The 27,841-nt window shown below is 36.2% G+C and overlaps 1 protein-coding gene across 2 annotated transcripts in view; it reads right to left on the reverse strand.

Annotated features, from left to right (window-relative positions):
- LOC108709689 (E3 ubiquitin-protein ligase SH3RF3) overlaps positions 1-27,841 on the reverse strand; it is a 239,758-nt gene that overhangs the window by 47,609 nt on the left and 164,308 nt on the right. The window contains exons 3-4 of one of the 2 annotated variants that reach the window (XM_018249746.2): positions 24,522-24,617; positions 7,423-7,776 (exon numbers count right to left, since the gene is read on the reverse strand). In XM_018249746.2, the coding sequence (XP_018105235.1) occupies positions 7,423-7,776; positions 24,522-24,617 (450 nt within the window). The remainder of the gene's footprint in view (positions 1-7,422; positions 7,777-24,521; positions 24,618-27,841) is intronic. The other variant, XM_041584191.1, reaches the window with a different exon arrangement.

Raw genomic sequence — 27,841 nt, forward strand, 5'->3', positions numbered from 1 at the left:
TGTACAGTTACCAGAAAGTTAACAGAAGTTCAGTTGGCATGGCTGAACAGGTTTTTAGAAGAGGCATCTTATAGACATAAAATAGGGTTTTACTAGACAAGGCACAGTGTGAGTAGCATCAATTAATACATTGACATCTGAGATCTCTGATGTTTTTCTTGTTTAGAGCAACAGCAGAAGAATTCTCTGTTTATCATGTGATGTTCTAGTGACTGAATCGTGGGCAAAAACTCAGCAGATGGCACTATTATACAAAATGTGAAATAAAAACAAATAAATGGATTTCCTTTTTCTGTGGAATAATAAAACAGTGCCTTGTACTTGATAGTAACTAAGCTGCATACTTTAGACTCAAGGTGTGATGGCCCAAATTATCCCCAGGTCCCAAGCAATCTGCATAATATATCCTATACCTGTTTTAATAATTTTTTCATATTAAAATACAACAATCTATATCTATAATCTACACTATAACACAAGGATTTTTATTCTATTGGTTGAGACCCAACATTGGTTGAAACAAATTTAAAGCCACTTTTTGGAAAACAAAGGAGATTTCCCCAATTTAATGTGGGTCCCCTATGAAAAATAAACACTGTTGTTATCCATTTCCAGTAGTAATAATATAGAAAAGGCTTTTTGTGTAGGGGATTGTGTTAAAACAAGCAGCTGTGCTGAATTTCTATTTTGTTACGAAGCCAGCGGAAACTAGATCATGGATAGTTTCGACGAAGATTACAGTTTTGGCAAGAATAAAGCTCTCCCCTGTAATTGTGCTTAGAAGTGTTTGTTTCTCTACTTTCATGTAACTTGTTTGCCAATAAATCAATTTTTCTGTTTTTTTCCTTTATGTTTCTCATGGAACTCAAATAGATTTTCGTTTGGTGTGTATTCTTAGCACATAATTCCATCTTGGAGCTGGTTATTGGTTTAAGTGAGGCTATTATTTTTTTGTACTCATTAAAGATGAACTAAACCCCTATTTAAGAAGGGTAGGTAAACACAATTCTACATGGCCCTTCTGTACCTTAAAATACCTTGATTGCCTGTTGCTAGTCCTGAAATGAACCGCATTCCAAGCAGCATAGCTGACATAACACATCTGGCAAAGCAAGTAAAGGGAATCAAAATGGCAGATGCAAATGGATTTATTTTCAGAGACAGGGAAATCCTGATAATTGTGAATCCGTGCATGTCATTTCAATGCAGGGCACTCATCAACTACAGGTGAAGCCACTTTGGTTTTTGTGTTTAACACAGAATAACTAAGCTCATTTGTCTCACTTTTTTTTGAGGCCTCATGTGAACAATGATGGTATTGTATGCTCTTGGAATATGCATTAAATGAGTTTACATGGCTTTAGATAACACACAGTTTCTTCAGTTCTCCTTGAATATCTTGCTGACTTAAAATATGTACAAAGAGGATTGAGGCTAAAGATGAGAAGCCCTGCACACACTCACAATATAAGAAGGCATGTAAAATGTTTAAATAATGAATCCAAGCAGCAAATCTGGTCTCAAGAGGTAATGCTTAGTATCCCATGCAATTGGCCAATTAATTAAACTCAGGCAAATGCTGGCGGATAAAATTTACCATTTAGGACAGTTTTCAGGTAGATCAAATTCTGTCTATATTTCTGATATAGCTATGCTGGTAAATCCATCCTTCTTCAGGTTGCATCAGCACAATTTCTGTGATACATAATAGCTACATAAGTGCAAATATAATGCATGACTGGCAGCCCAGGCAGATCTGATTGTGTAAATTATTACTAAATAAGCAGGCCTGTGTCTGTATAATACTTAAAGGAAAACTATACCCCCAAAATGAATACTTAAGCAATAGATAGTTTATATCAAATTAAGTGGCATATGAAACAATCATACCAAACTGGTATGTATTTTTAAGTAAAAGCTGTCCTTTTACATCTCTTGTCTTGAACCACCATTTTGTGATGTCCAGAAATAATGTAACTCTAACTGTAACAGGAAGAAGTGTGGAAGCAAAAGACACAACTCTGTCTGTTAATTGGCTCATGTGACCTAACATGTTGTTTGTTTGTGTGCATCCTGAATACTACGATTTTTTAAAATGCCAATTTTCTATTTAGGATTACCCAATGGCACATACTACTAAAAAAAGTATATTATTATGAAAATTGTTTATTTACATGAAGCAGGGTTTTACACATGAGCTGTTTTATTCAATATCTTTTTATAGAGACGTACATTGTTTTGGTGGTATAGTTTTCCTTTAATTGGCCAATTTGGCAAGCAGTGTCAATAATGATCTTCCTGTTTAACTGTCTGTGCCTAGGTTTAAGAACAAGCTACAGTCCTTAAGGCCTGACAGACTCCTTCTCGCCTTTATTTTTTCCCCTATGAGCTTTAACTTTCCACCTGACACTCTTCTGTACACTCATATGTACAGTCTTCCACTGGTGGGCGAGAACATTGCCCATGAGCCTTATACTCCAAAACCAATGTGCAAAAGTTTCTACTTGTCCAGTAATAAACACTGTTTTTGCAAGGTCCTTCAACCTTAATTAGCTCTTTAGTCCTTAATAGACAGTAGGTGTTGTCACTGGCAGAGCATAAAATCTATGACACCCCAAATTTTGGTCTGTCGCTAACCAATCAGGGGATACTCTAAGCAAGTGAGTATCTGAAAATGATATTTACAAGGCAGAGAAAGGTTAGAAAATAATTGCAATTTCCATCTATAATGTCATCAAAAAATGACAGTTAAGAGGAAGTGTGAGAACCAAGGCGAGATCTAAGAACCTGGGAGGTCCTTAGTGTTGCACAGAATTCTTGTTGAACTTGTTACACTCCTACCTTCTGCTTCATCTCTTTTATAAGCTTGTCCCTGACATTTTCTCGGGACTTGGTCTTTAAGCTGTAATCTTGTTCCTGGTTCTTTTAATCTTATGACCTAATATCAGATTTCTCTTGACCCCCTTGTTTTTGATTCCTAGTCCTGTCCCAGTTTCCTGCCTTGTCCCTGGACTCCTGTGTCCCCGCTCTTGGATTCCGACGTTCTGACTCCTGGCCTGTCTCTCAACTTCGCTTGTCTGCCGTCAGCCTTGAATTTTCAGCCTGATCTTGAATTGTGTCTCTGCCTGCTGATTTCCGCTATTAAGTCTGTATATTCATTGTGAGCACCGTTACTTCTCTTAGTTAATAAAGTTCTCTTCCACTGTTTATCATGGCTTCGGACCTCTGTACTGTTGTATATGGTTACACCCCATGTGCTCCCAGCTTTCTGGGACTCCCTGGCATCTCCCTGGGGAAGACCTGATAGAAGCTTGCAACATTATCACAAACATCATTATCTGAGCTATGCAAAGTCACCATGAGCTACTTGAAAAAAGGCAAGCTGAAAATTTCAGAATGGCCCTCAGTTTCCTGACTTAAAGGAAAACAATATCCCTGAACCATCTATAAAAATATTTTGCATAAAATAGCTCATGTGTAAAACTCTGTTTCATGTGAATAAACCGTTTTCATAATAATATACTTTTTAGTACCACAGGGTAATACTAAATAGAAAATTGCCATTTTAAGAACTAAGGGCCACCCCTGGGATCCTATGAATCATGGTGCACACAACCAAACAAGCCATACATGTTAGGTCACATGAACCAATTAATGGACAAAGATCCTGTCTTTTGCTTCCACACTTCTTCCTGTTACAGTTAGAGCTGCAGTATTTCTGGTCAGGTGATCTTTGAGGAAGCACAGAGCATAGAGAAAACTATTTGCCTCATTATTAAAGGTACTTTTACAAGTCACAAAGGACCTTTAATGTGCATTAGCAGAGAAACTGCCCAGATAAATAGGAAGCATGTTGGCTATGTCAGAGAGTTGCACCATTAGGTATGAATGGGAAAAGATGAAACCAGTATTCCTAAGCATTATTGTACCCTGTTGACTCAAAAGTGTTCCATAATAAGGTTATTTTCTGTTCAGGTGAATGGGAAGTTGTTGGCACAAAATGTGGAGTCTCTTTACAGGAATATAAAGCCTCAACTGATAAAAGCAGATTAGTTCATTAGCTTGTCAGAATAATAATTCATTTCATAATAAAGTTTTAACATAATTGCTATTAAAAGCAGAACTAGATACTGATACTCTCAGTTGCAATTACATTTACAAATAGATTTAAAACTGCCAAAAATTGAACATTGGCTTTTTCTTTGCAAATAACTGCCTCTTCTTAAGTCTATCTCTATTCATTTTAGATGTCAGATGTTATTCCCACAGTCGCCTGAGCAAATTGCCTTACACATATTAAAATCGAACACATTTGAACACTAAATGGTCATATGAGTGTTTAAAAGACTTCCTGTTATAAATTTGCTTTCCACTGCTTCGGTAAACATTATGGCTCTTTCTTTTTCAACGTAACTTCATTAAAAAGTTAATTCATTTTCATTTCAAGCTACTTTGTGTTTCAAGTGATTTAGCAATCTGCATTTAATTAAACGTAGCACAGAGGTGACACATTGCAGCACATCAGGAAAATATACCTTATCTAGAAGTAGGTTTTAACTTCTATTTTCCTAGCATACTGTCCACCAGAAAATCATTCTACATAATAATTGTATTTATGCATATGGATTAAAGGTGCCACTTCAGCAAAAGAGTTCTGTCTAATTATTTGTAATTTCTCGCACGGTATACAGGAATTTATTTCCTATTTCTCAGATGGAAGTGCCTACCCCATTTATTTTATTACAAAGCAATTCTGTTTAGCTTTATGACTGACTATAAGGGGTCCATTTACTTAGCTCGAGTGAAGGAATGAATAAAAAAAACCTTGAATTTCGAATGTTTTTTTTTGGCTACTTCGACCATCGAATGGGCTACTTCGACCTTCGACTTAGAATCGAACGATTCAAACTAAAAATCGTTCGACTATTCGACCATTCGATAGTCGCAAGTACTGTCTCTTTAAGAAAAAACTTCGACCCCCTAGTTCGCCACCTAAAAGCTACTGAAGTCAATGTTAGCCTATGGGGAAGGTCCCCATAGGCTTCCTAAGCATTTTTTGGTCGAACAAAAATCGTTAGATCGATGGATTAAAATCCTTCGAATCAAACGATTCGAAGGATTTAATCGTTCGATTGAACGATTTTTCGTTTGATCGTTCAATCGAACGAATAGAGCTAAATCCTTCGACTTCGATATTCTAAGTCGAAGGATTTAACTTCGACAGTCGAATATCGAGGGTTAATTAACCCTCGATATTCGACCTTAAGTAAATTTGCCCCTAGATGTTTTTATATAAGCTACGGCCTACATGTTCCTTTCCTGTGCTGTTAAGATGCTATGATCAGCTAAAATTATTTATTATATAGTGAATCAAGTACCTCCTATTGTAAAATATATATGAGGATATTATAAGTTACCTTGGAGTTTCATGACCATATAAGAACACAAGTGTTTTTATACAGGTCATGGAACTCCAAGGTAACTTCTAATGTCCTCATATTTTGCAACTGGGGGTACTTTATTTATTATAATACACAAATTTCAGTGAGTCATGTGACAGAAATGACATCAGAACTCACCGTTTATAACTGATGACATCAGAACTCACAGTTTATAAGGATATAATTTACAGGATATTCATGGCTTTTGTGTATTATATAATTATTAATAGTACTGTTTGGCATGTTATTGTCTACAGCCTTATTAATGATGGTTACCAGAGACACTTCTTTCTTGTCACTGGGTCATATCCCTTCACATACCCCAAAAAATCCGTATACACTAAACAAACAATATATAAAAGCTATGCCTGATATGATGTACAGCCAATCCTAATAAATAACAGGCAGCATCAGAAGCTATAGAATTTTGCTTTCAAAAGCCACTGCTCAATTATTTTGCAGAAAAAGATGAAATGGACCTGTATCTGTGATAATAACTTCATGTTACTGTAGAAGCCACCAATGAGCCTCGTTATAAGGCTTCTTTATTATAGACAAACAGCTAAGCAGGTCCTTGCCCCATACATACAAAAACCATCTTTCCAAAGGAGAACCACAACGTCTCTAGCATACATTATTTTTATTTACTGTTAACACGTTGTGACTATTAAGATCTTCTGAGCTATAAAATCATTGGTTAGTACATGTCAGCACACCATCATTTGGCTGCCACCTTTTCAAAGGGAGAGAAGAAAATAATATGCTGAGAAGGTATTTATGTTCAGTGATGCGTATAGTAAAACATCATGATTTATGTTCAAATGTTGTCTGTATAAAACAAAGTAGGCAGATGGGACAGGGAGCATGATACCATTTATAGTGCCATGATTGCATTTCAACGATCATCTTTCACTATTTTCATTATCAGGTAAATTGATTTTATTTTATTTGTTCATTTTCCATACAGTCAATCGCTTTATCCATATTGTACCATAGAGAAAACTTAATGTAAAGTAGTACATTCTGTCTAACTCATAATCTAGGATATGAATATGAGAGGTTATTACAAGTATAAAAAGGAACACCCTTTTATTTTTGAGAAGTAATATATTTTGAGAAGTAAAAGCTATTGGATATCACTCACCCCTTATGCTTCCATACATCATTTTAAAAGAAAACTGATCCTTTTTATACTGAGAAACTAAGTCACTGAGAAACTAAGTCATGGCCTGCTTGAAGTCTATTCTGTGTTAGCAGTCAAGTTAAAGTAGAAAAGATTTAAGGACTAATGTTCACAAATGCCCCGCATCCATTCTGCAAATGTTTTTCATGAAATATCACAATGTTACAGTTGGGTGATTGTTTCTTCCCCTGGGGTAAATAATGTATCAAAGGAATATTTGATGTCATCAACATATAATTAATACATTTCTTGACAGAGGTGCTGGAATATCTGAATCTGATGGGAACCAAGTTCTGTTTCCAGTGTTACAGCCTGAGGATCCAACACCAACATCACAGCTTCATCGATGGAGCTTAATAAACACAAATTGCATAAAATACAGTGTAATGTTAGCAGAGGTTAAAAAAAGACTATGGTATTATTTGTCTAAACACCAGGGGCTATTTTTATATATATTTTTAAACCTAATTAAAACCTTCCGAAAGCCATGAATAACAAAGAGCAGCTATATTTTCCAGTGTGATCCATCTGATGCTGTCAAAATGAGGATAATCCTAATTCAGAGCTGCCCCAAATTCTTTAAATATTAGATTTGTGATTAGTAAGATTAGTACGTTACTACATGCAGAATATAAATCAGAGGAAAAAAATGACTGGAACATACATGCCCCACATTTGCACACTGAAATGTGTGTATTCTAATGCAGCAGGTATGCCAGTAAAATTCAATTCCAATTTTTTTTTCCAGGTGTGTAATTTAGGCCTTAAAGCCCGAGTCAATGCTCTTTAAACTGTTACCTGGGCTGGAGCACTGGAGGAAAGTTGAGCCAATTCTCCGATTCTGGCAGCAGCACGAGGATCACTAGAACTGATCAATACTGGTGCACTAATTTCCATGGAATGCCTGTTATTCATGGCATGGGAGGATTTGTGCGTCATACTCAGGGCAGTGAATGAATGCCGTTTCTTGGTATTCCTCTTGATGTTGACGTGCCTCTGGTTGGCACTGCCTGTTCCGGTACTGTTTAAAGTAGGGCTTTGAGTCACACTGACTAACATGCTGGCATCGAATGAGACAGGCACCACATAGCCTTGCGCTGCTGTTAAACACATCTTGTCCTTCTCAATGAGCTGTTTTGCTGTCTCGTTCAGCTGAGCGCCAAAGGGGGACATTAAGACAAAAAAAAAAAAAGAGAGAACAAATTAAATGGATGTCATCTTGTCTCATATACTTCTGCTCTTTTTTCTGAACAAAACTAAAAGTAACTGCCAAAAGCAAGGGAACATTTGAGTATATGAGAAAAGCATAATGAAAGCTGGTGTTTCCAAATAGTTGTGGTCATTTACATAATGAATATCCCATCTTGCCTACGGTTAATAAAAATCCAGAGCTTCAGTTGCCCCATATTTTGGATACCATGGCAAGAGGAAGAGATTTCATTTTCAAAGTAAATGATGTTTATATTATATGGCAAATAACTGCACAAACATTTACTATGTAATGGAATGTGATGATACAGGCAAAACAGTGACATCTTGGGATGGACTCACATGAACCTCAAGTTTGATGTACATGCACTGGTTTAACATACAAAAGTAAAACAGACAAGCAATGGACCTGAAAGGTGAGAAGGCGGTTATCCTCGACAACATTCCTAGCCCTAGTAATACTTAACAATGTTTCCTTTATGTTGGCAGTTACCTCCAGTTCAGACAAGATTTTGCAGGCTTATGATGCAAACCTCACTGTTTATTTCAACTGAATGTTTGTACAAAATGTGAAGTATTACATGTTACCATAAATATTGTTTGTAAACAATGAGTATGTTTCATTTTTACGAATAGCACAACTAGGGGTCAGGTTTTGACTTTCAGAAACTGTTACATAAAAGTAGGTTTAATCAAGTCCATTTGGGACAAACCTGCCACATAGCCAATAATTGCCATCATTAATATGGCACTGAAAACCTCTGGTTTGGAATCATCAAAAAAGCTATTTCAAGGACCAACAATATTTTTTTCCCCCTTTAACCTCTGGCAAGTGGCTCCTAATTGAAATAAATATAAAAAGGCTTAGTGAGATGACATAAACCATTTTATGATAACTATCAGGTACCAGTAATAGCAGCAATTTGCCTTCAAATTTCATTCATGTATGTCACATTGCCAGCTGTATATTTATCCTCAGCTTTAGCTGTGCCAACAATACTCTGGGTGAAAACATGTCATTTGAAAGCCAATGGGTACAATTATTATTTCTAGTTTGAGCTTAGACCAGTGTGTCATCCAAACAGCAGACATAATATCAATAAGAACATGGCACATTGCGTATAGTGATATCCTCTACATGTGTATTTGTGAAAATACAGGTATCGGATCCATTATAAAGAACGCTCCAAAATATGGGAGGAATTATGGGAAAATCTGCCAGCGTGACGCCATTTCTGTACTTTGCCGATATACTAACAGGCGCAGGCGAAAGAGACTGACGCTGTCGCTCATTCGCACTCAATCGGCAGGCAAAGTTGTGCTCTGATGAAGGGACGTAACTGCACAAATTCACTAAGATGCTGATTTTACTGAACGTTACCTCTTGCGGCAGACTTGCCTTCGCCATTTCAGACCAGGAGAAGTGCAATTTGACTTCCTCAAACTTTAGTTGAAAATTTTTGTAAGTCATTTTTACCTTTTTTCAGGGTGATAGGCTGCAAAAGAGCGTACATATTTTTTTGGGGTAACCGGCTTCCCCCCTACATTTCCCAACATATGGCACATTAACTATACACTGGGCTCATGTGTAGGGCCATATAATAACTTGATTTTTCCCCTTGTGTAATGTAATGTATTTGCTGCAACATATATGTCCTTTAACTTCCTACCTTATGCAAATTAGCCAACGCTAGTGCAACTTCACTCTGCTTGCCGAATTAACGCTAGCGCAACTTCACTCTTCTTGCCAAATTAACGCTAGTGCAACTTCACCAGCGTTCGTCACCCTGGACGCAACTTCGCATGTTAGTGAATTAGCGTTGTCTGAGAGAATTTTCGCCTGGCGAAGTGTTGCGCTGCCTGTGAAGCCGTCACTGACGAATTTTCGCAGCTTAGTAAGTTTGACCAATAGAGTCCATTTTAGTAAAATAATTAAATTAGTTTAAATTGATTTCCTTTTTCTCTGTTAAAATAAGTACCAATTTAATATTTATTTTTTAGCAATATTTTCTCACATGGTCTTATATGATTGAAGTATGGAGAGGCAAATAACAGAGATACCCTTTATCTGGGAAACCCAACATCCCAAGCATTCTGGATAACAAGTCCTGTTTTCTGATAAAACTCACAAATTCAAGTTTTCAAACGTCTTATTGAAAGATTTTTTTTAGTTAAAAAAATCTAAAAGCTGGTGTCCTTGGTAACATTTAAGTGATTATTCAGTTGGAGTTTTTTTCTAAAGACCAATTGAAAATGATTTGAGTTTTTATTTGATTTTTTTTCCAGTTTAGTCATTTTCCATTTAATTAGAATTTTAAAAAACTTTAAATTTCAAAAATTAGGATTTTTAGAAATAAACCTTCCTGTAACAGAAGTGACATAATACGGATTGTGAGAACTTGAATATAATAACATTTTTCCAAGTCTAAGTACTATTTACTTATCCTAATTCTGCAATTCAGAATTTCTCTATAAGAAGTTATTGAATTGAATTACACTGTTGACCCAGACATACCAGCAGCCATTATAAGAAAATGCATTATAATTAGTGATGGGCGAATTTATTCGCCAGGCGCGAATTCACGGCGAATTTGCGCGATTCGCCGCCAGCAAATAAATACGCAAAACGCCCGCGAAAATTCGTGGCAAAAATTCGCCGGCGTCAAAAAAAAAATTTTCTGCAAAAAAACGGCGACGGCGTCAAAAACGAGATTCGCCCATCACTAATTATAATTGTGTTTTGTCTCTGCTTTCTCTAAAAAAAAAAACTACAGGTACCTTTTGAAGATTGTGCTCATTTTGTGTGAACACATGATACCGATAAATATGGCAGATAAATATTTGCTGTCAGTAAGTTCACAAAAGCTCTTTTTCACAAAACCCACTGTAATCTGTTACCCGGGTAAGGAACAGAATTTGGGAATCTGTTTAACTTAAAACAGAAAAACGATTTAAGCAGAAATGGTTAAAAATGATATAGCTTCTGGTTGCTCCCATTTTATTTTGAGAAAATGTGTGCTTTGGCCTTGCACATACGCTGAGGGCAAGTGATGAAAATGATAACAATACAATAAATAACAAGTGACAGGTCCTTATTGTGTGCAAAACTACTGTGGATCCATCTTAAGCACAGGAGTCTGCATGCATTCTTCAATCCTTGCCAGAAGGACTAAAACACTAAATATGAAGTAATCAATCCATTTCCTAATCATCTGTTATAATATCTAGACATTTTCCTTTACAGCATATTGCACTTACTTGTGTTTGAGTGGCAGGTGTTGTTTTAAGATGAAGAAAATGCAAATGCCATATTGTAGTATGTCAAAAAGTAAAGACAAGCAACACACGTCTTCATCAGACAAGGAAGAGTGTTTAGCAGGTCCCTTCATTTCCCCACTTGGCTTATTGTGTTGATTGTGTATTGCAGCAGGTGGTTTTGATTAGCTCCCACTGCTGCTCTGTGTACACTAGGGCTTCATGTCTGGCCACTGACTGATATAAGAACCTTAGTAAATCTGCTATTTCCACTGTAAGCTAATATAAGGGTGTGAGTTGCTTCCAGGGTGAGCTTCAAGAGCCAAGAAATGTTCTTGTATGTTTTTGATGTGTAGGAAGAACCACTGGGTGTACAACTCCCATTAACTAAAATGGAGTTTGAAATCATTTATCTTGTAAAACATGTGCATGTTACACCAATAACCAATATATCAAAGACATTTTTTGCCCCTACTATGTTGCATTAAATTTCAGACAAAAGTGGTCACAAGATGCTCAGCTGTAGGCTGAGAGGCAAGATTTGATTTTTTTTATTCATTGATGATGGCCAAGATGTCTGCCACTATGCCCTTAAAATCGAATTAATGATGTCCCAAATTATGAAGACAATAAGCAAGTGCTATCATTCCATTGGAATGCCAAAATTACAAGCTGTAATGCCCCATATGGACCCTTTATGCAAGCCAGAAAAAGCCACAGGTGCAAGAAATTCATGCAACAGATAATTTCATTCAAAACCCACAGATGCTCATAATTTCCCATTTAATCTTTGCCCAGACACATGTTGTATTTTAGCAGGTGGCAGTTCAAAGGAGCTCTCGTAATTACATTGCAGAATTGATAGCAATTTGAAATCTCCAAAATGAATATGTCAACCCCATAATGTGGCCATTAAGGTGCCTATTTAGAAAGCCTCACATTTTTCTAGTCAAGTTTTAAAGGGGAAAAAAATCATTATTTTTAGAGGGGAAAAATTCTCTTTTTTTAAGATTTATTATGCTCCAAAGCTGCTAAAAATCCAAATCCAAAAATACTCCAGCTTAAACCTGTCAAAATCATGTAGAAGTCAATGGCAGATGGTCCCTTTAACAATTGGAACATGTTTTTAGCTTTGGGATTCTCAATAGGTTCGGGCTGTTTGTGCTGGTTTTTCATTCAATAATACAGAGTTTTTTGGGTGACAAATCTATTAATAACATTTTTCAGCAAGACAATTCAGAAAAGTCGCACAATTAGAATCGATGCTCTATTTTGCCTCACTGATTTTTTCGAGAATAATTATTGGTAAATTAAGAGTATTTAGGTTTAAGGGTTTTGGCCAAATTAGTTTTTTTAAAATAGAGTGAGAAAAAGTTGAGTTTTAGTAAATAACCCCCTAAATGTGAAACAAATATAAAAAAATTATCAAAAAAACAATAAGAGGTAGATTTATCATTCCTTATTCTTTATGTACAAGGAGTAATTGTTTTTACTCTTCTAAAAGTGGCTGCCATTTTCTAATCATTGTCCAGATTAACACTGAATAATATCAATGCAGAATATGACTTTTGTGTCCATTCTTTTCTAGATCTTGCTGATTCTGCAAGGAGCTCAGCACTTCTACTTGGCACTACCACCCACAGGAAAAAAAACTGAATTTGTCTGTTCAGAAAAGTTAATTCACTTGTGACAAAATGGCATATTAACAAAAAGAAATGTTTCCACAAGATTACTCTGTAAGCTAAGTGAAGGCTATGAGTTGCTTCTGATGAATCTACTGATGCATCCACCTAGGCCAAAATGATTATTTTCATTCATATTAGTGGTATTTTATAAAGCACCATAACATTTATGAAGAGCTTTCCAGAAACAGCTCTGCCTACCCTAAGTGCAGCTTAGATGAATTACATTCACACAAACACCAGGGTGAGCTTCAAGAGCCAAGAAATGTTCCTGTAAGTCTGGGAAAAACCAGGGTGGATACTGGTTGTACAACTCCCATTATCCACAACTGAAGTGCTGTGCACATTAACAAAATAATTATGTTTGTTAAAACACTCACTCAGTAAAAATGTGTTAATAGCTATTATACCTAATTTGAAATGCTGGGAAACATTCAGATTTTTATTATTTGCAATACATCTTATGATGAGGGAAGGAAGAATTTGATGTTCTCTTTTTTTCCCTCAGTATCTAAGAATAAGAGTCTAGGGGGTCCGTTTACTAAAGTGCGTTAAAAATATTCGCACAATTTATAGACAGAATTTTCGACAAATATGTTATCGCCAGTTTACTAACCTGCGGTAAATATAAATTTGCGAATTTTCTTGAATAATTGTTCGCCAGTTATCGCATTCGCTGAAAATAACGCTACATACACATTAACGCTTGGTTTACTAAACAGCGAAATGTGCTATAGAAAAAATTAACGCCATAATATTCGCAAACTTTTACCGCCACCTATGTAGTGGCGTAAAAGTATTTTTTCGCCAGAAAATTCTCAAGGGGCAGGAAATCTCCCATAATTCTGTTTTTTTTTACCCATCATTCTTTGCTGACGGGAGAGAGATCTGTAGCTATTGCTGACAGGATGTTTTGGCTTCTGCAACAGCAGCGTGTTCAGCTCAGAGTCGTATTATTGGCAGCGGCATCAAAGTCCAAGGATTCGTCAGCCTCTACGCTTTTTTTCATTTCATTGTGATTGGCTACATTAAACTGTGCATTTCTATGAAGCAAAGAGATTGAATGGTATGATTTCTTGTTCATATGATTCTATTGGCAGAAGGGTTTATATGATGCATACATGTTTGATTGGTGTCATGCTGGTAATGTTGTTGGATGGTATAATCATCAGTCAATAAAGTTTAAAAGTTTTGAAGATGCATTTCTGGCCATAAATGTCACAGTAAAAATTTGCCATAATGACCGCCATAAAACAAGACTATTTTATAGCATAAATATTCGCAAAAACGTAATTTTTCGCCAGAAAATTCACAACTCGCTAAAATTACCGCTAACATAAGCTGGTTCCTTAACGTAGTTACCACCAGTGGCGTAACTACAATACAGCAGACCCCGCTGTTGCGGGGGGGCCCGGGGGACAGAGGGGCCCGGACCAAGGGGTCTGCTGAACTGAAATTCCTTGCACACTGTGTGCGCCACCAAGATTGTCGCTTGCCACAAGAAATTTAGCGGCTGGGTGGATCTGAGGCTTTCCGGAGGGACAGGAGAGCTCAATGTGCGAGCGCTGAAGGAGGTCAGCGAATGCGTGTATTTGCGTGCAGGTGTACGTGCGTGCAGCTAAGCCGGGGCCCCTGAAGATTTTTTTGCCGGGGGGCCCGGTTAGCTGTAGTTATGCTGCTGGTTACCGCAAGTGATCGCAATGACTTCTGAGCATATCGCTGTTTAGTAAACTTAAAAATATTCTCAGCGATAACATGCGGAAACTTAAAGTCAGATTTACCGCACTTTAGTAAACGTACCCCTAGGAATCCTTTGTCATCAAAAAAATAAAAAGAGTCTTCATCAAGTAAGGCCTTGTTTGTCAGACAAGGGAGGAAAAATCATTTTGGATAAAATAATAGTAGGCAAAGCTCCAGTCCCCTGATGGCATGAATCCAAGGTTACACAGGGAACTAGATAGATTGTCGTAGGCAGAAGAAAACAGCTAATATTCAAGGACTCTATCACCTTTAGTATGGCACTATATGAATGTCAAAAAACAGAAACTCTGCTACTTTTTTTAAGAGAATGAGACTTTTAAAAATGATTACAATAGATCGGTACGTTTTTCCAAGACATTTTCTGGGTTTTTTAAGAAAGAGGAGCTTAAGGGAAAAGGAGTAATGGTATAACAAAGTATAATTGTATAACTAAGAGAGGAAAAAACAAGAAAAACTAAAGTATAATGAGCTCCTACATATAAAAAATGCACCCAAAAAATGTCACCTTTTAATTTAGTACTTAGAGCTGCTGCATGTTCACACATACAGTATGCACTAGTTCTCTGCACATTAAGGCATCTTGCAAATGCTTGGATATTCTTCTCCTGTACCCCTGCATTGTGTCCTGTACTTCTCTTTTCACTGTTGGTGATGTAGCCATTACCTTTTGTGCCTATAGCATAAGCTCATGCTATACACACAAGGGATGTGGATGCTCAGTAAATAAGTAAATAAATAAAAGTAATTTTCATCTTGTTCCAACTTAAATATATATATTTGATCAACTGTTGGGGGGTATCTACATTCCTCAAAATGGCTCTAAACATTATAACACCTATGAAGCTCAGTCTGAAGCAAATATACAACAAGAGGTACAAAAAGATACAACATAGAGTATCTTTTTCAGTCCAGTAAAAAGGGCGACCTATTTTGGGTAATGACTACACTTTTACACTATCCAGAAATTAATAGTGAGGGGACTTCAAGGACTCAATGTAGACTCATTTGGAGTAGTTACAGGGTATCAAATTTAAGCATTTGATGTCCAGAAGAATAAGTATGGTGGACTGTACAACTGAATAATACTAAAAATGTCTCTCTTAAAGGATAACTATACCCCCCAAACAATGTAGGTCTATAGATAAAGATATTGCATAAAACAGTACATATATAAAACCCTGCATCATGTAAATAAACCATTTTCATATGGGCCGCCCCCTGGGATTGTACGATTCACTGTGCACACAAATCAACCAAACAAACTATACTTCTTAGGTCACATGAGCCAATTAACAGACAGAGTTGTGTTTTTTGCTTCAACACTTCTTCCTGTTACAGTTAGAGCTGCAGTATTTCTGGTCAGGTGATCTCTGAGGCAGCACACAGACCATCACAAAATGGGGGTTCAAGGCAAGATATGTAAAAGGGCAATATTTACTTAAATATATATTCCAGTTCGGTAAGATTTTTTAATATGCCACTTAATATGATGTAAACTATCTGTTGCTTAAGTATTCATTTTGAGGGTATAGTTTTCCTTTAACAATAATCTGTGCTACATCCAAGCTTTGCAGCAAAAAACAAAAATAGCAAATAGATTTGTGGAAAGGCCACCTAGGCCGGGCCTAGTGCGGCAGGATTTTAGGGGGCCGGCATGCTGCCCAACCACACCCACATTGGTTCAGAAACACAGGGAATGCGCTGGAGATACAATCATTTTTTAAATTTCCCATTCACCAATCCCCATTGCTCCAGTCCAGATGATGAAAATTGCAAGAATAAAGGGGAGGGCAGCGGGCCTATGGGCGCCCACTGTGTAAATCTGGCCCTGACAGAAGACTGTTCTTCACGCTACTTTTGATATATTGACTTATTATAATTTGTACTCAATAGGTTGGTTGCAGAGTGGGAATATAGGTTATGTAACTGTGGGATAGATGTGGTGCAATTATTAGTATCTGGAAAGAGGAGCCAGTTCAAAAATAAATGGAAATAGATTTAAAATTATTGCTATGCTCTTTGCTTTCATTGTTTGTTTTTTTACGAACCAGTTCTGAACTACAATGAGATATAGATTTTTATACATATTACAATGCTCTTTGCCTTAATTTGGTTTTCTCTGGGTTAGCATTAAGATAATCAGAAATATAGTAAGCTGCACTAGATGCTCTTATTATTCTTTTCATCCTTGTTAACAATCTAATTATATATAACAAAACTTTAATCTAATCTCTTTTCACGCCATTAAATATCATGCCGGTTATTATTGAGATCTACAGTAACTCTTTGCAACCATTTTGCTCGTTCTTTTAATCATTTTTTGTTGCCACGTTGTATTCAATCATATTTTTCTCTGAAGCAAACTCCTTCCTTTTTTCGAAAGCTGCCAATTGTTTGATCTCTACCATGGGAATGAAGGAATGCTTCACGCTAGAACAACACAAATGCATACAGAAACTTCATAATGATATATCAAGTTCTGCGTCCCATTATTTTCTGCTAATCAAACAAAACACTGTTAATTATTCATATATGCAAAAGTACATTCAGTTAATAGTTTTACTATGCGTCTGGCTGAAAATGCAAAAGCAACAGAAATATAACATTTCAGAAAACCTTGGTAAATGACAAAATAGCTCTCCAGATCAACACCTCAGGAGCTGCATGTGATCAAACACACTTGTGAAGTACTTATGGCAGGCAAGTACAGGACTTTGTTAACCCTCAGCACCGTGTACTGGTTTCAGACAGCTCTAAAATCCTGAGCTCTTTGGCACTATGCACTAAGAGCATGATTCTGCACATTTGAGGTTGGGATTTGATAAAGGACCCCTTCTTACAGGTCTGGACTGAGATTCAAAATAGGCCCTGGCATTTCAGCTACACAGAGGCCCAAATAGCACCTCACCAGCCCAATGAATAGTGCCTTTCTATGGCAATTTACAGCAGCCCCTACAAAGCTGCATTTTGTTCATGGTTTATGGCAGACATTCTATCTTCATAACAGAGCATTGTGACCAAACCCATTATTAGCATCACTACAGTTTAGCCCATTAATACTATTCATTAGTAAGTAATTAAGTAAAACAAATCTTTGTATAGTAAACAAATTTAAGTCAGTTCTAAAATGTGTAATTTGCTGATAACTATCAACTGTGTATAAAAATTAGCTAATTAAAGTCATGTCTTTGGCCAAAAAACCCAACAAAAATAGACCATGTTAAAAACAAAATGTTCTAGACATTATAACTGTCATATTGATATGGAAACATAACATGTATATTTTAATAGATACAGTACTTGTATATGGTATTAGATACCCTTTAAATAGTACTAAATTAGGACGGATATATTCTAACGATATAGATGTCCATCGCCAATAATTTCAAACATAAGCTTAAGAAGATAAACCATCTGGCCAACCTCCAGCTCAAGTACTTTAAAGTTATGCTTCATCTAATGATTTGTAATAATATTTATTTCTCAAAAATGTATTATGCCTTATTATATTGCAACACACAGGGATTTTACACATCAGATTTACAGCCAACAGTGCTTGCTGATAGTTAGCGTGCTTTCTACATCTTAAATCACTGTTGGCCCCACAGGGTTGCTCTTGAGATATCTTCACCTCAGCAGCCTAAAGAGAAAAATTGTGAAAGGCAAAAAATAAACCCCGAGAGCATTTAATTTCCTAAGCCTGGAAATAATTGGTATCTGTTGTATAAATAAAATGGATGAAGAGTCTTGATATCTGATTTTGTTTCTTTGTTTTTATAATCTGCAGATAATGATAAATCTTTTCAGCCCTACATAACTCTATTAGCTATGTCATACTGGAAATTTATTTTTTTCCAGCTCTGGAAGAAGAAGAAAAAGCAAAGGAGATGAACCACACTTATTGAAGCATGATGTTTTGTTGCAGGAAAATACACAAAATGATAGGGGCTGATTTAACAGGCAGTTCCTAATCTCAGATCATTTTGTTACTAACGATTTTTATTTTTTTTTTAATTTAGAAAGAACCCAGAGAAGAGCATTGCATTAAATGTAACATTTGCAGGCACTTGCCAATTCAGTAGATATTAAAGTGCAGTTGAGAATTCTAGCACACATTGGCAAGAACTGAATTTGAATTCCCAAAGCAGTCGCTTTAATCTGGTTGGAAAATGTTTTAGTTTGATAAACTCTTTCCTCACAGTCAGTGGCCAGAGCTGGGGTATGGTTGGAGCATGAACTAGTAGGTCAGGGTACATTGCAAGGGCACATCATGGAATTAAACTCCATGGCCTCTCTCCCTTGGTTCTACCTTATTCCTCAGTAATGGGGACATGGATATACAGTATATGCTGACAGGCTGTGAAGGCCCATTTATTAAAGGTTGAATTTTAGTGGTATTAAAGCTTTTTGAAACCATAATTAAACTATAATTCTCTAAAACCACAAATATCATGAAAGTTATTAAAATATCCGAACATAAAAAGTATGAATGTAAAAAAATATGAATATCTCTATAACCTTTGAGTTCTTCGGACAATTACAAATGAAGAAATTCTGAAAACCTCAAAAAAGTCTGAATGGTTTAAAAAAAAAATGGCCAACAGAATCAATGCAGTTTCCATTGATTTCTATATGACCTCAACTGCTTTTTTTTATTAAAACTTTCTCATTAACAATTAGACCTAACTCCTATCCACGATTTGGCTTAATTTACTTAAAAATTCAAACAAAAAGTCTACCTATGGGAAAAATCTCAACAAAATCATGCAAAATTTGAATTATGTGGCTCGTGTTGCCCAAAAACTCAAAAGTTTTGAGTTTTTCAAACCTGTGTTAAACTGCCCAAAACCCTAGAAAATTAAGAAAAATAACAACATCTGCCATTGCCTTTCACAAGACTTTAGCATGTTTTAGATTTTTCAGATTTGGATTTTTAGTAGTTTGAGCAGAATTTGAGGGTTTTTTTTCCTCAAAAAATTTCTAAATTTTCACCTTAAAAATTCGAGGCTTAATAAATAGGCCCCCAAATCAATCGAATTTTTGGAGTTTTAGAGAAATTTGAAGGAAAAATATGATTCATAAAAAAAGGAAATCGTGGGGGCACATTTACTAAGGGTCAAAGTGAATTCGAAGTGAATATTCAGATTCAAAAACTTCGAATTTTGAAGTAATTTTTGGGTACATCGAATAGGACAAATTCGACTTCGATTCAAAGTGAAAATGCTTCAACTATTCGACCATTCGATAATCGAAGTACTGTCTCTTTAAAAAACTTCAACTTCGACACTTTGCCACCTTAAACCTACCGAATTGCTATGTTAGCCTATGGGGACCTCCTAGAACCTATAGCCAACATTTGGCTAAGTTTTTAGAAGTCAAAGTAAAATCGTACAATCGTACGATTTAATCGTTCGATTCGAAGAAAGATCTTAAAGTTCCTACGAATTTGACTTCGAATGTCGAATTAGCCTATTCGATGGTCGAATTTCGACGTTTTTTGCACTTAGAAATTCGACCCTTGATAAATATGCCCCCTAATGTCAGTAAATAGGCCCCCAAGGGGCTGGATTATCAAGATCCGGGTTTTTCACAATTCAAGTAAAAACACAGCAAAAAAAACTTGAAAGCAAATATACTCGAGAATTCTCCATCGAACCATGAAAAGTCGGTATTTATTATACTGGGAAAGTAAAATCTAGTGAGGTTCAATAAGAGTCAATCTCTAAAAACTTTATTTTCCCAATTCATTAAAACATTTGAGTTTTTAATCCTCATTGAAAATGAATGGAACAATGTGATTCTCACTGGCATGCAAATTTTCTTCTCCGAAAAACATGTTTGGGAATGTTCTGTCACATTTTTTAAATAAATAAGCTAGCGTTCAAGAACAAAAGTCGCACAAATTTTGTTGAGTTTTTCCCTCTCAACTTGAAAAATTAGTAAATAGGCCCCTAAGGGTCAGATTTATCAAAGTATGAAAAAAGTGCTGAGATTCAGAAAAAAACTAAATTCAGGGCATTTCTATTGTCAACATATGCATTTTATATCTGGGAATTATTAAAGGGATTAGATAGCTAGCTCTAAAGTCTATTTTAGAATTATGCCCCTTAAGCTGATCAATCTTGCAGCGTTTTACTGGAAATCTGTGCAGAGTGCCAATTTTTCCCTTCAAATTACCAACACTAGTTTCAAAACCAGTAGCCAGTGCAGACAGAAAAATGCATCTAGCCATGTGGATTTTATATAAAGCTGTCTTTAATACGAAGATCTGGATATATAGACCCATACCAGGTGTCTTTTTATTATGTTCATCTGTTAAAAAATGAGTATGACCTCTACTCAGTAGTACTGCAGATCATTTTATCTGGCCCACAGGTAGGATCGGGGGGAGTGGAGAAAGTGCTAAAATGATTTAAAGTTATTCTCATACATTTTAATATATGCCAGCATGGAAACAGAAACAATTTCTTTTATATAACTACGTTACTGCTCTTGCAACCTTCCCCCTACCCAAGGTGCATGCAGATAGAGTACACACAACATTCCCAGAATTCCCTCTTTTGAAGCTCTTTTAGGAAGAAGCATGTCCCAGGTGCTAAGAAATAATATAAAACTAGGCCTGATAAAAGCCCAAACAAAAATACTAACAATATGAAATATATACTTTATATTTTCTTAGATATTCAATAAATGAGAAATGTTCAAAGACAACAGAGTCGCAAGAATCATGATCTTCGAAGAAAGAGGCATACATAGGGCTAAATTAACCTGCTTTGTAAACTCCACCTTTGGAGTGGGCACACATTAAATATGTTCAGTAGAAGAGAAAACTTCTTGTTTCTCATTGTAAAACTGTTCACCTGGTGCCTACAGCTCCATTGTTATCAGACTGAATATTGAGTTTTAGGGTGGCGTGAGCCATTAAACACATAGGTGCTAATGAGATACAGTTGTGTCGTTCTTAAAAACATAAACAGTTTTCACCATTTTTTCCATGGTAATTTTAGTTGAAAGATAGAATCAAAGCTTTGCCACTTGCATTACCCCTTCTCATACTGTAATAGAATAATGTCAAAGGCTATGTTTTAAGCTACAGGCAATACATCTAGTGATTTTTTTTAAACAAGTATATTCCAAAAAAAGTAAATGAAAAAACAAGCAAAATGAAATTAGATTTTGTTTTTTAAACTCTACCAGCATCAAACGGCAAGACTGTTTCATAAACAGCAATGCAAAATCCAATTATCCAGCACTCTCAATTATATGCACAGCTGTTAGAAGCAGAGGTGATCCTGGTCCCACTGCCGCCCCCTGCGCACTTAACTTTTTGTGAGGGGTCCACGATGCTGATGGAGGGGTCCAGGGCTCTCTGCACTAGAAGAACCAAATTTCCAGTTTCAAACCCGGAAAATTGGCTCTTAGGGGTTATTTATTAAAGACCGAATTTATCTAAAAAAAAAATCTGATTTTCACGATTTTTTTGGATTTTCAATCATGAATTTTTGCATTCAGAATTTAGTAAATAACCTCCTTAAAGTTTCCACTTTTTAAAGCTAATTCACATGGCACATGTGATTTGCAACTTCAGAAAAGAAATAAAATTTTATAGCTGTTAAAAAGGGGGTGAAGAAAAACACACTAAATGGAGCAAGAGGTGAATATTATTAGGAGAGGAAAGGGAAATAGAGCAAAGTAAAAATATACTACTGGGAGTACATTAGAAACATAAAACAAGTTCTTGAAAATCAGATAATAGACAAGGAAGACAGGCAATAAGGGGTAAAGGGGCACCTGAGAAGTGAATTGGAAAATGGCAACAGAAAAACTGGATGGAATAGAAAAACACTTCAAGGCCCATTACTAATGATCAAATTTTGTTTTTTTCCCACAAATCTCGAAAATTGATTTGGTTTTCTATGTTCCTAAAAAGTTCTAAAACTGAGATTTATTTGGTGTAAAAACCATGAAAACCTCTAAGGCAAAAATTCGCTCACTTTATTAATACAACATTAAAAACATATAATTAGCTAAAAAACATATACAAAAATTATTGTACTTTATTTGTGCTATACTTAGTATATGCTGTGGTTTAGGACTAAAATGGGTCTTACTTATTAACATTTATTATACATTAGCCAATGGACACACTGTATTATCAGGTTAGTTGTGAACAATGCTTAAATAAACCATCATCAGTTTACTGTATATCTAAATACATAACAAGAATGGGCAAAGGTTAGCCCTTAATGTTGCTGAAGTATAGCTCCCAACATTACTTCTACAGCTCCCTTGTTGTAGTGCCATTTTGCAATTTAGGTCAGCCAAGTTAATTATAGGTGCCACCTTGTTTGTTTTTCTCTTGTTTGCTGGTCATATTACAAAGCATACAGAACTACTGCTTTGTGAAGAGCAGACTCATTTTATTTTATTATTAGTTTAGTGTATAAAAATATGTTTTGAGTGCTTATTGCTTCACGTTTACTTGAAGCAATTAACTAACAAATGCTCCATTAGTGAAGACTTGCTTCTGAAATGCTATTGTTCAGTTCTTCATTAAATTAAAGCTCAGAGGCAATCATACACTAACAAAAGAGTACTAAATACCCTGCTGAACTGGTAAGGATTCATGGGGTTTTCGAATGGATACATTTATACAATATTCATATCTATCTTCTCTACCTTTATAAGGATAGACATTCAACAATGTTAATAAAGCTAAATGCACTTTCTAGGATATGTTTAATTCAAAGGTTATTACAATTCTCCATCAGCTGTTTTTCTGCAGCCTAAATCTGCACAAACCACAGCTGGTAGTGCTGTTACTTTTGAAGCATGTGGAAAATATTTGCCTAAAGTCCAAACTGGGGAGCAGTGGTACTGCCAGTCATATATTCTATTCTGCATTCCAATAAACTGAATCAAGCATCTCTCAGAAACCCTTTGTTTAATGAGCTATAACATTTCTCTAACACATCTTAATGCAAGTACTTACCATATTGATTCAAATGAAATCAACCGTAACCATTCAACCAAGTCTGTTTTTTTTCCATTGTAACAAGGAAAACTATCAATTTAACGCTCATATTGATTATATTACACATAGCAGCATTTAAAAATATTGCACTTCCAAAAAAAGAAGATACACAAAGGTGCATATACTTATGCTTAAGGGGTGCAAAATCTTGCCCCTCCGTGCTCATTCTCTAAATTAAAAATACTTTATGAGCTGCAGAGGCCAGTGAGGGCAGGCACACCATAGTCCTGCATTGGCAGGGACAGGACTCTATAATGCAATGCACCTTCTGGCAATCCATAACTTGGCCATCTGAAAGAATCACTGCAGCTCCACAGGGGCTGCAAAACCAAGGGCCCTCATAGCAGAACCCAGGGGCCCCTCTCTGACTTCCAAACCCATGTGTGCATGTGCAGGCGCGAATGCTGGGCCACCACACGCATGCTTGAATGGTGGCATGCCATGAATTGCAGCAAATCATATATTTTTAGGGGGGCTGCCAATCGGGACAGCGGGTTTGGGCGGCCAGGGCCCACCGGGTTTTTTCCCGGTGTCCCGTCAGCCCAGTCTGACCATGAATAGTGTTGTCTACATGCCTTCTCTCCAACCTTCCTAAATACAGCAATGAAAGTAGCAGCTTTAATTCTGAACTGTGTAGGGCTGGGTGGAAATGTGTAAAAAACATGGTGTCCTGCATCTAGTAAATTACCTTTATAACTATGCAAAAACATTTTTACTATATTCGATATTTACATCTTGACTTATTTACCAGTTGAGTTTGGATGAATAGAGTATTTCCCAGATGCATTTGTAAAACTATACCAACATGTAAAACTAAACACACTATAGACAAAATGGAAGCTTCCATTGTGCCAACTGTATATTAAAGTGAACTTGTATACAATCGAAGAATTCAATTATAAGGGTTGACTATCCTAATGTTTACCAGGTAATATGGTATTGTGCACCCCACTTACCTCCACGTACAGGATGGGGAAAATACCAATCTTGTCTCCCAACATTCCTTCAGCCCAGTTGTCATCAACACGTCTTATCACAGTCAATATTTCATCCTGCAAGAAAATGGCCACTTTATATTGACTGAGTATCAAAAGAAGGCTGTTAAAAATATCAGTGTTAAGGCTGCAAAAGGGGAATGTAAGTCGCAAAGAGAAAAACAATTTTCACCAATAAGAATAAAAATTCACATTTCGCAATGTAATATTCTTCCTTAAACTGTTATTGCATTGCGAATTTCAATCACGCATTGCAAGTTGTAATTGCGCACTTTTAAGAACGTGTCTTAATCTTTTGGAGCAAATATAACAACTTTGTCTGTACGAAGTTTTATTACATTTACAGCACAAACTATAACATTCACAACCTCTTTTCCACTGTCAGAAATGGTCGCTAAACAGTTTCCAGATTCGCAAATGCTATATTAAACTCATGCAAAGCAAAATTTGTTCACGCAAAGGCATAACTTTTCGCATTGTGAATAGTTTTTCTATTACTGACTTTTATTACATTCCCCCTAAAGAATATAGAATCTGAGCAAGAAGAATGACAGAACTGCTGAAATTTGCTGATAGGGAACATTTCATCAATAAACAAAATTAAAGTGAGTATAATGCAAATTCTTGTGATATATAGTTACTTTAAGCAAATCAGAGAACCAGCCATTAATTACCATTCTTGGGCCCTATCCTTTACTTGGTTCACTATCCATGTACATGAAGGCTTTCCAAGACTAATATGCATGTTTTCAGTGGAATAGTAATGGTGTGTCAGATGCTTCCATTTTGCCTTCTTTATCTGTAAAGAAATGATATACCACAACACCACTGTACAGTGATATGATATTTCTCTCACAATACCTTGGTATCCGCTACTTCCTCCAATGCCAATGCTTAAAGTTCCAATGCAGTTTCAAAAGGCAACACCTCTGTATAAGGCACAGCTAATTATTCAGCTAGTTTTATAAAATACTTTATACTAACGAGAATGTTTACTTATTAGTTTATATGACTATTAATTAGAGCATATTTATTTATATTTAAGGTCCATGTTTTACTTTACCTTTTTTGTATATTTAAATACACCAAAAATATTATTGTCGCTAATATGCAGAATAAAAATTATTTAGAGGATTTCCCAGAAAATGAATTATTGTTTATTTGTTGTTAGTCTACATTTTGGCAGCCTGGCAGGAGAAGCAACCACAAACCGGCATGTTTTGCTTAGTACACTGTTAATCCCTTTCTGTGGTCCCTTGTCGATGAATCTACAGAATAAAATCTGCCAGAGATAGCTGTTATTTGAGAATATATTTTGTACAGCCAGAGGGCATAATGAAATAAGCAAAGTATAACCTTTTGCTTGCATTGTTGAAACAGGCTTGGATTCCAAAGTATTTCTATGGATTTCTGACATATTTTCGCAGATGTTGGAACACACGCCAGTATCAATGTCAAAGGGTCTCTTGGGGAAGACAAAACTAATTTAACTCTTCCCCTATGAGCTAGAAGATTAGCAGTCATTAGTGTGCCAGCCTGGGATTGCTATTGCTCAGTGGAACTGAGGTATGGCATTTGTTTTCACAGTAGAAAGCTCTGTTTTCATCACCACACGCTTCAGTTGGAAGGTGTTAGAGACACACCGTGTATTAAATAACTAGGCGATAGCATCCAATTGTTTCAACTGCTGTATAATTATGCACAGAGCAAAGCTGCCTAATGCATAAAGAATGCACGCTATAAACTGCACAGTGAGAGTTGCTTCCAAAATTTTTCAATATTCTTTTATTTTTCCATATATCTTCCCCCTCTATGGGAATTTACTAGTCTCCCTGCAAGTGACCTAGTTTAAAAGTAATGAAGTCTAGATTCCACTCATTTTTAAATTGGGCCTACAAGTATAACTATAATGTAAATACTGATGTCTAAATGGCAGGCTGAAAGACTACAGTTCTGCAGTTGTAGAATACTTGTAAAGTGAACCGCTATAGTATGTCCAGTGCTTGACTAATGCAAAGGTATGAATATTGAATTATATGTTACTTGTGTAATACAACTTCATACTAGCAATAGTAGAAAGCAAATGCACATGGAGAAATATGTACAGTATTTCACAGTATGATTTGGTTAACACACATCCTTGAAATACTGTTCAGGATGACCATACTATGAAAATGGTCTCACTAAAGTAGAACAGAATTGTAAATACATGTAGTTCAACTATACACGTTTTTGTTATTTGTACTAAGAAACCGTTGGTGGTTATCTTTCTATATCTACAAATCAGTTCATTATATTAGGTACCAGGACCCCCTCCACCAATAACTTATTGTGATTGGTGAGATTTCATCCTGGAAGTAGATGTATTGGCAGATACAATAGAAGGGACTGGATGGCTGTTTAGCAAGAGAGAAAAAAAGAGGATTGCTTAAATTTGCTCTTAGTACAAGTTGATCCGGGGACTGGTCTGATTGTCATCTTGGAGTCAGGAAGTAATTTGTCCTCCTTTGAAGTATATTGGAGAAGTTTCAGATGGGTTTTTTTTTTTTGCGTTCCTCTGGATAACCTAGCAGTAAGCATGTTTCATGTAGATGAAAACATTAAACTTGAGGAACGTGTGTTTTTAAACCTTTGATTATTATCATTAACATGTATTTATAGGGCACCAACATATTGCGCATCGCTGTAAAGTAAATGTGTTTATACAACTAAATCACATGAATTACATAAGTAGAACATATGGAGTCACATATATTACAACCAATGCAGGTACAAAAGGCGAGGAAGGCCCTGTGCAATGGAGCTTACAATCTAAAGGGAAGGGAATAAGACACAAGGTGTGGGAGTGGGCAAGATCAGAACTAAGTGGCTGAGAGATGTGGTACTGAATGTGATATTGCATTTGGTAGTTAATCAGAGTGAGGATAGACTTCTCTTAATAAGAGAAAGGTTGGGAGAAAGTCGGACAGACCTTGGGAGAAAATTTCAGAGGAGGGTTGCAGCCCTTACAAAGTCTTGAATGAGACAAGAGCTGAGTAGCAGGTCAGTAGAGAAGCGTAGTAGGCGGTTGGGTGAGTATATAGAGATGAGATCAGAGATGTAGGGTGGGGCAGAGTTATGAAGTGCTTTGAATGTCAGGGTCATTAATTAAAATTTTATTCTGAAAGGTAGCGGAAGCCAGGGCAGGGATTGGAAGAGTGGCATCGCAGAGGAGGAGCGGTTGATGAGGTTTATGAATCTCGCAGCAGTATTCATTATGGACTGGAAAGGTGTCAGTCTCT

This window comes from Xenopus laevis, chromosome 2S (assembly GCF_017654675.1).
Source record: "Xenopus laevis strain J_2021 chromosome 2S, Xenopus_laevis_v10.1, whole genome shotgun sequence".
NCBI lineage: Eukaryota > Metazoa > Chordata > Amphibia > Anura > Pipidae > Xenopus > Xenopus laevis.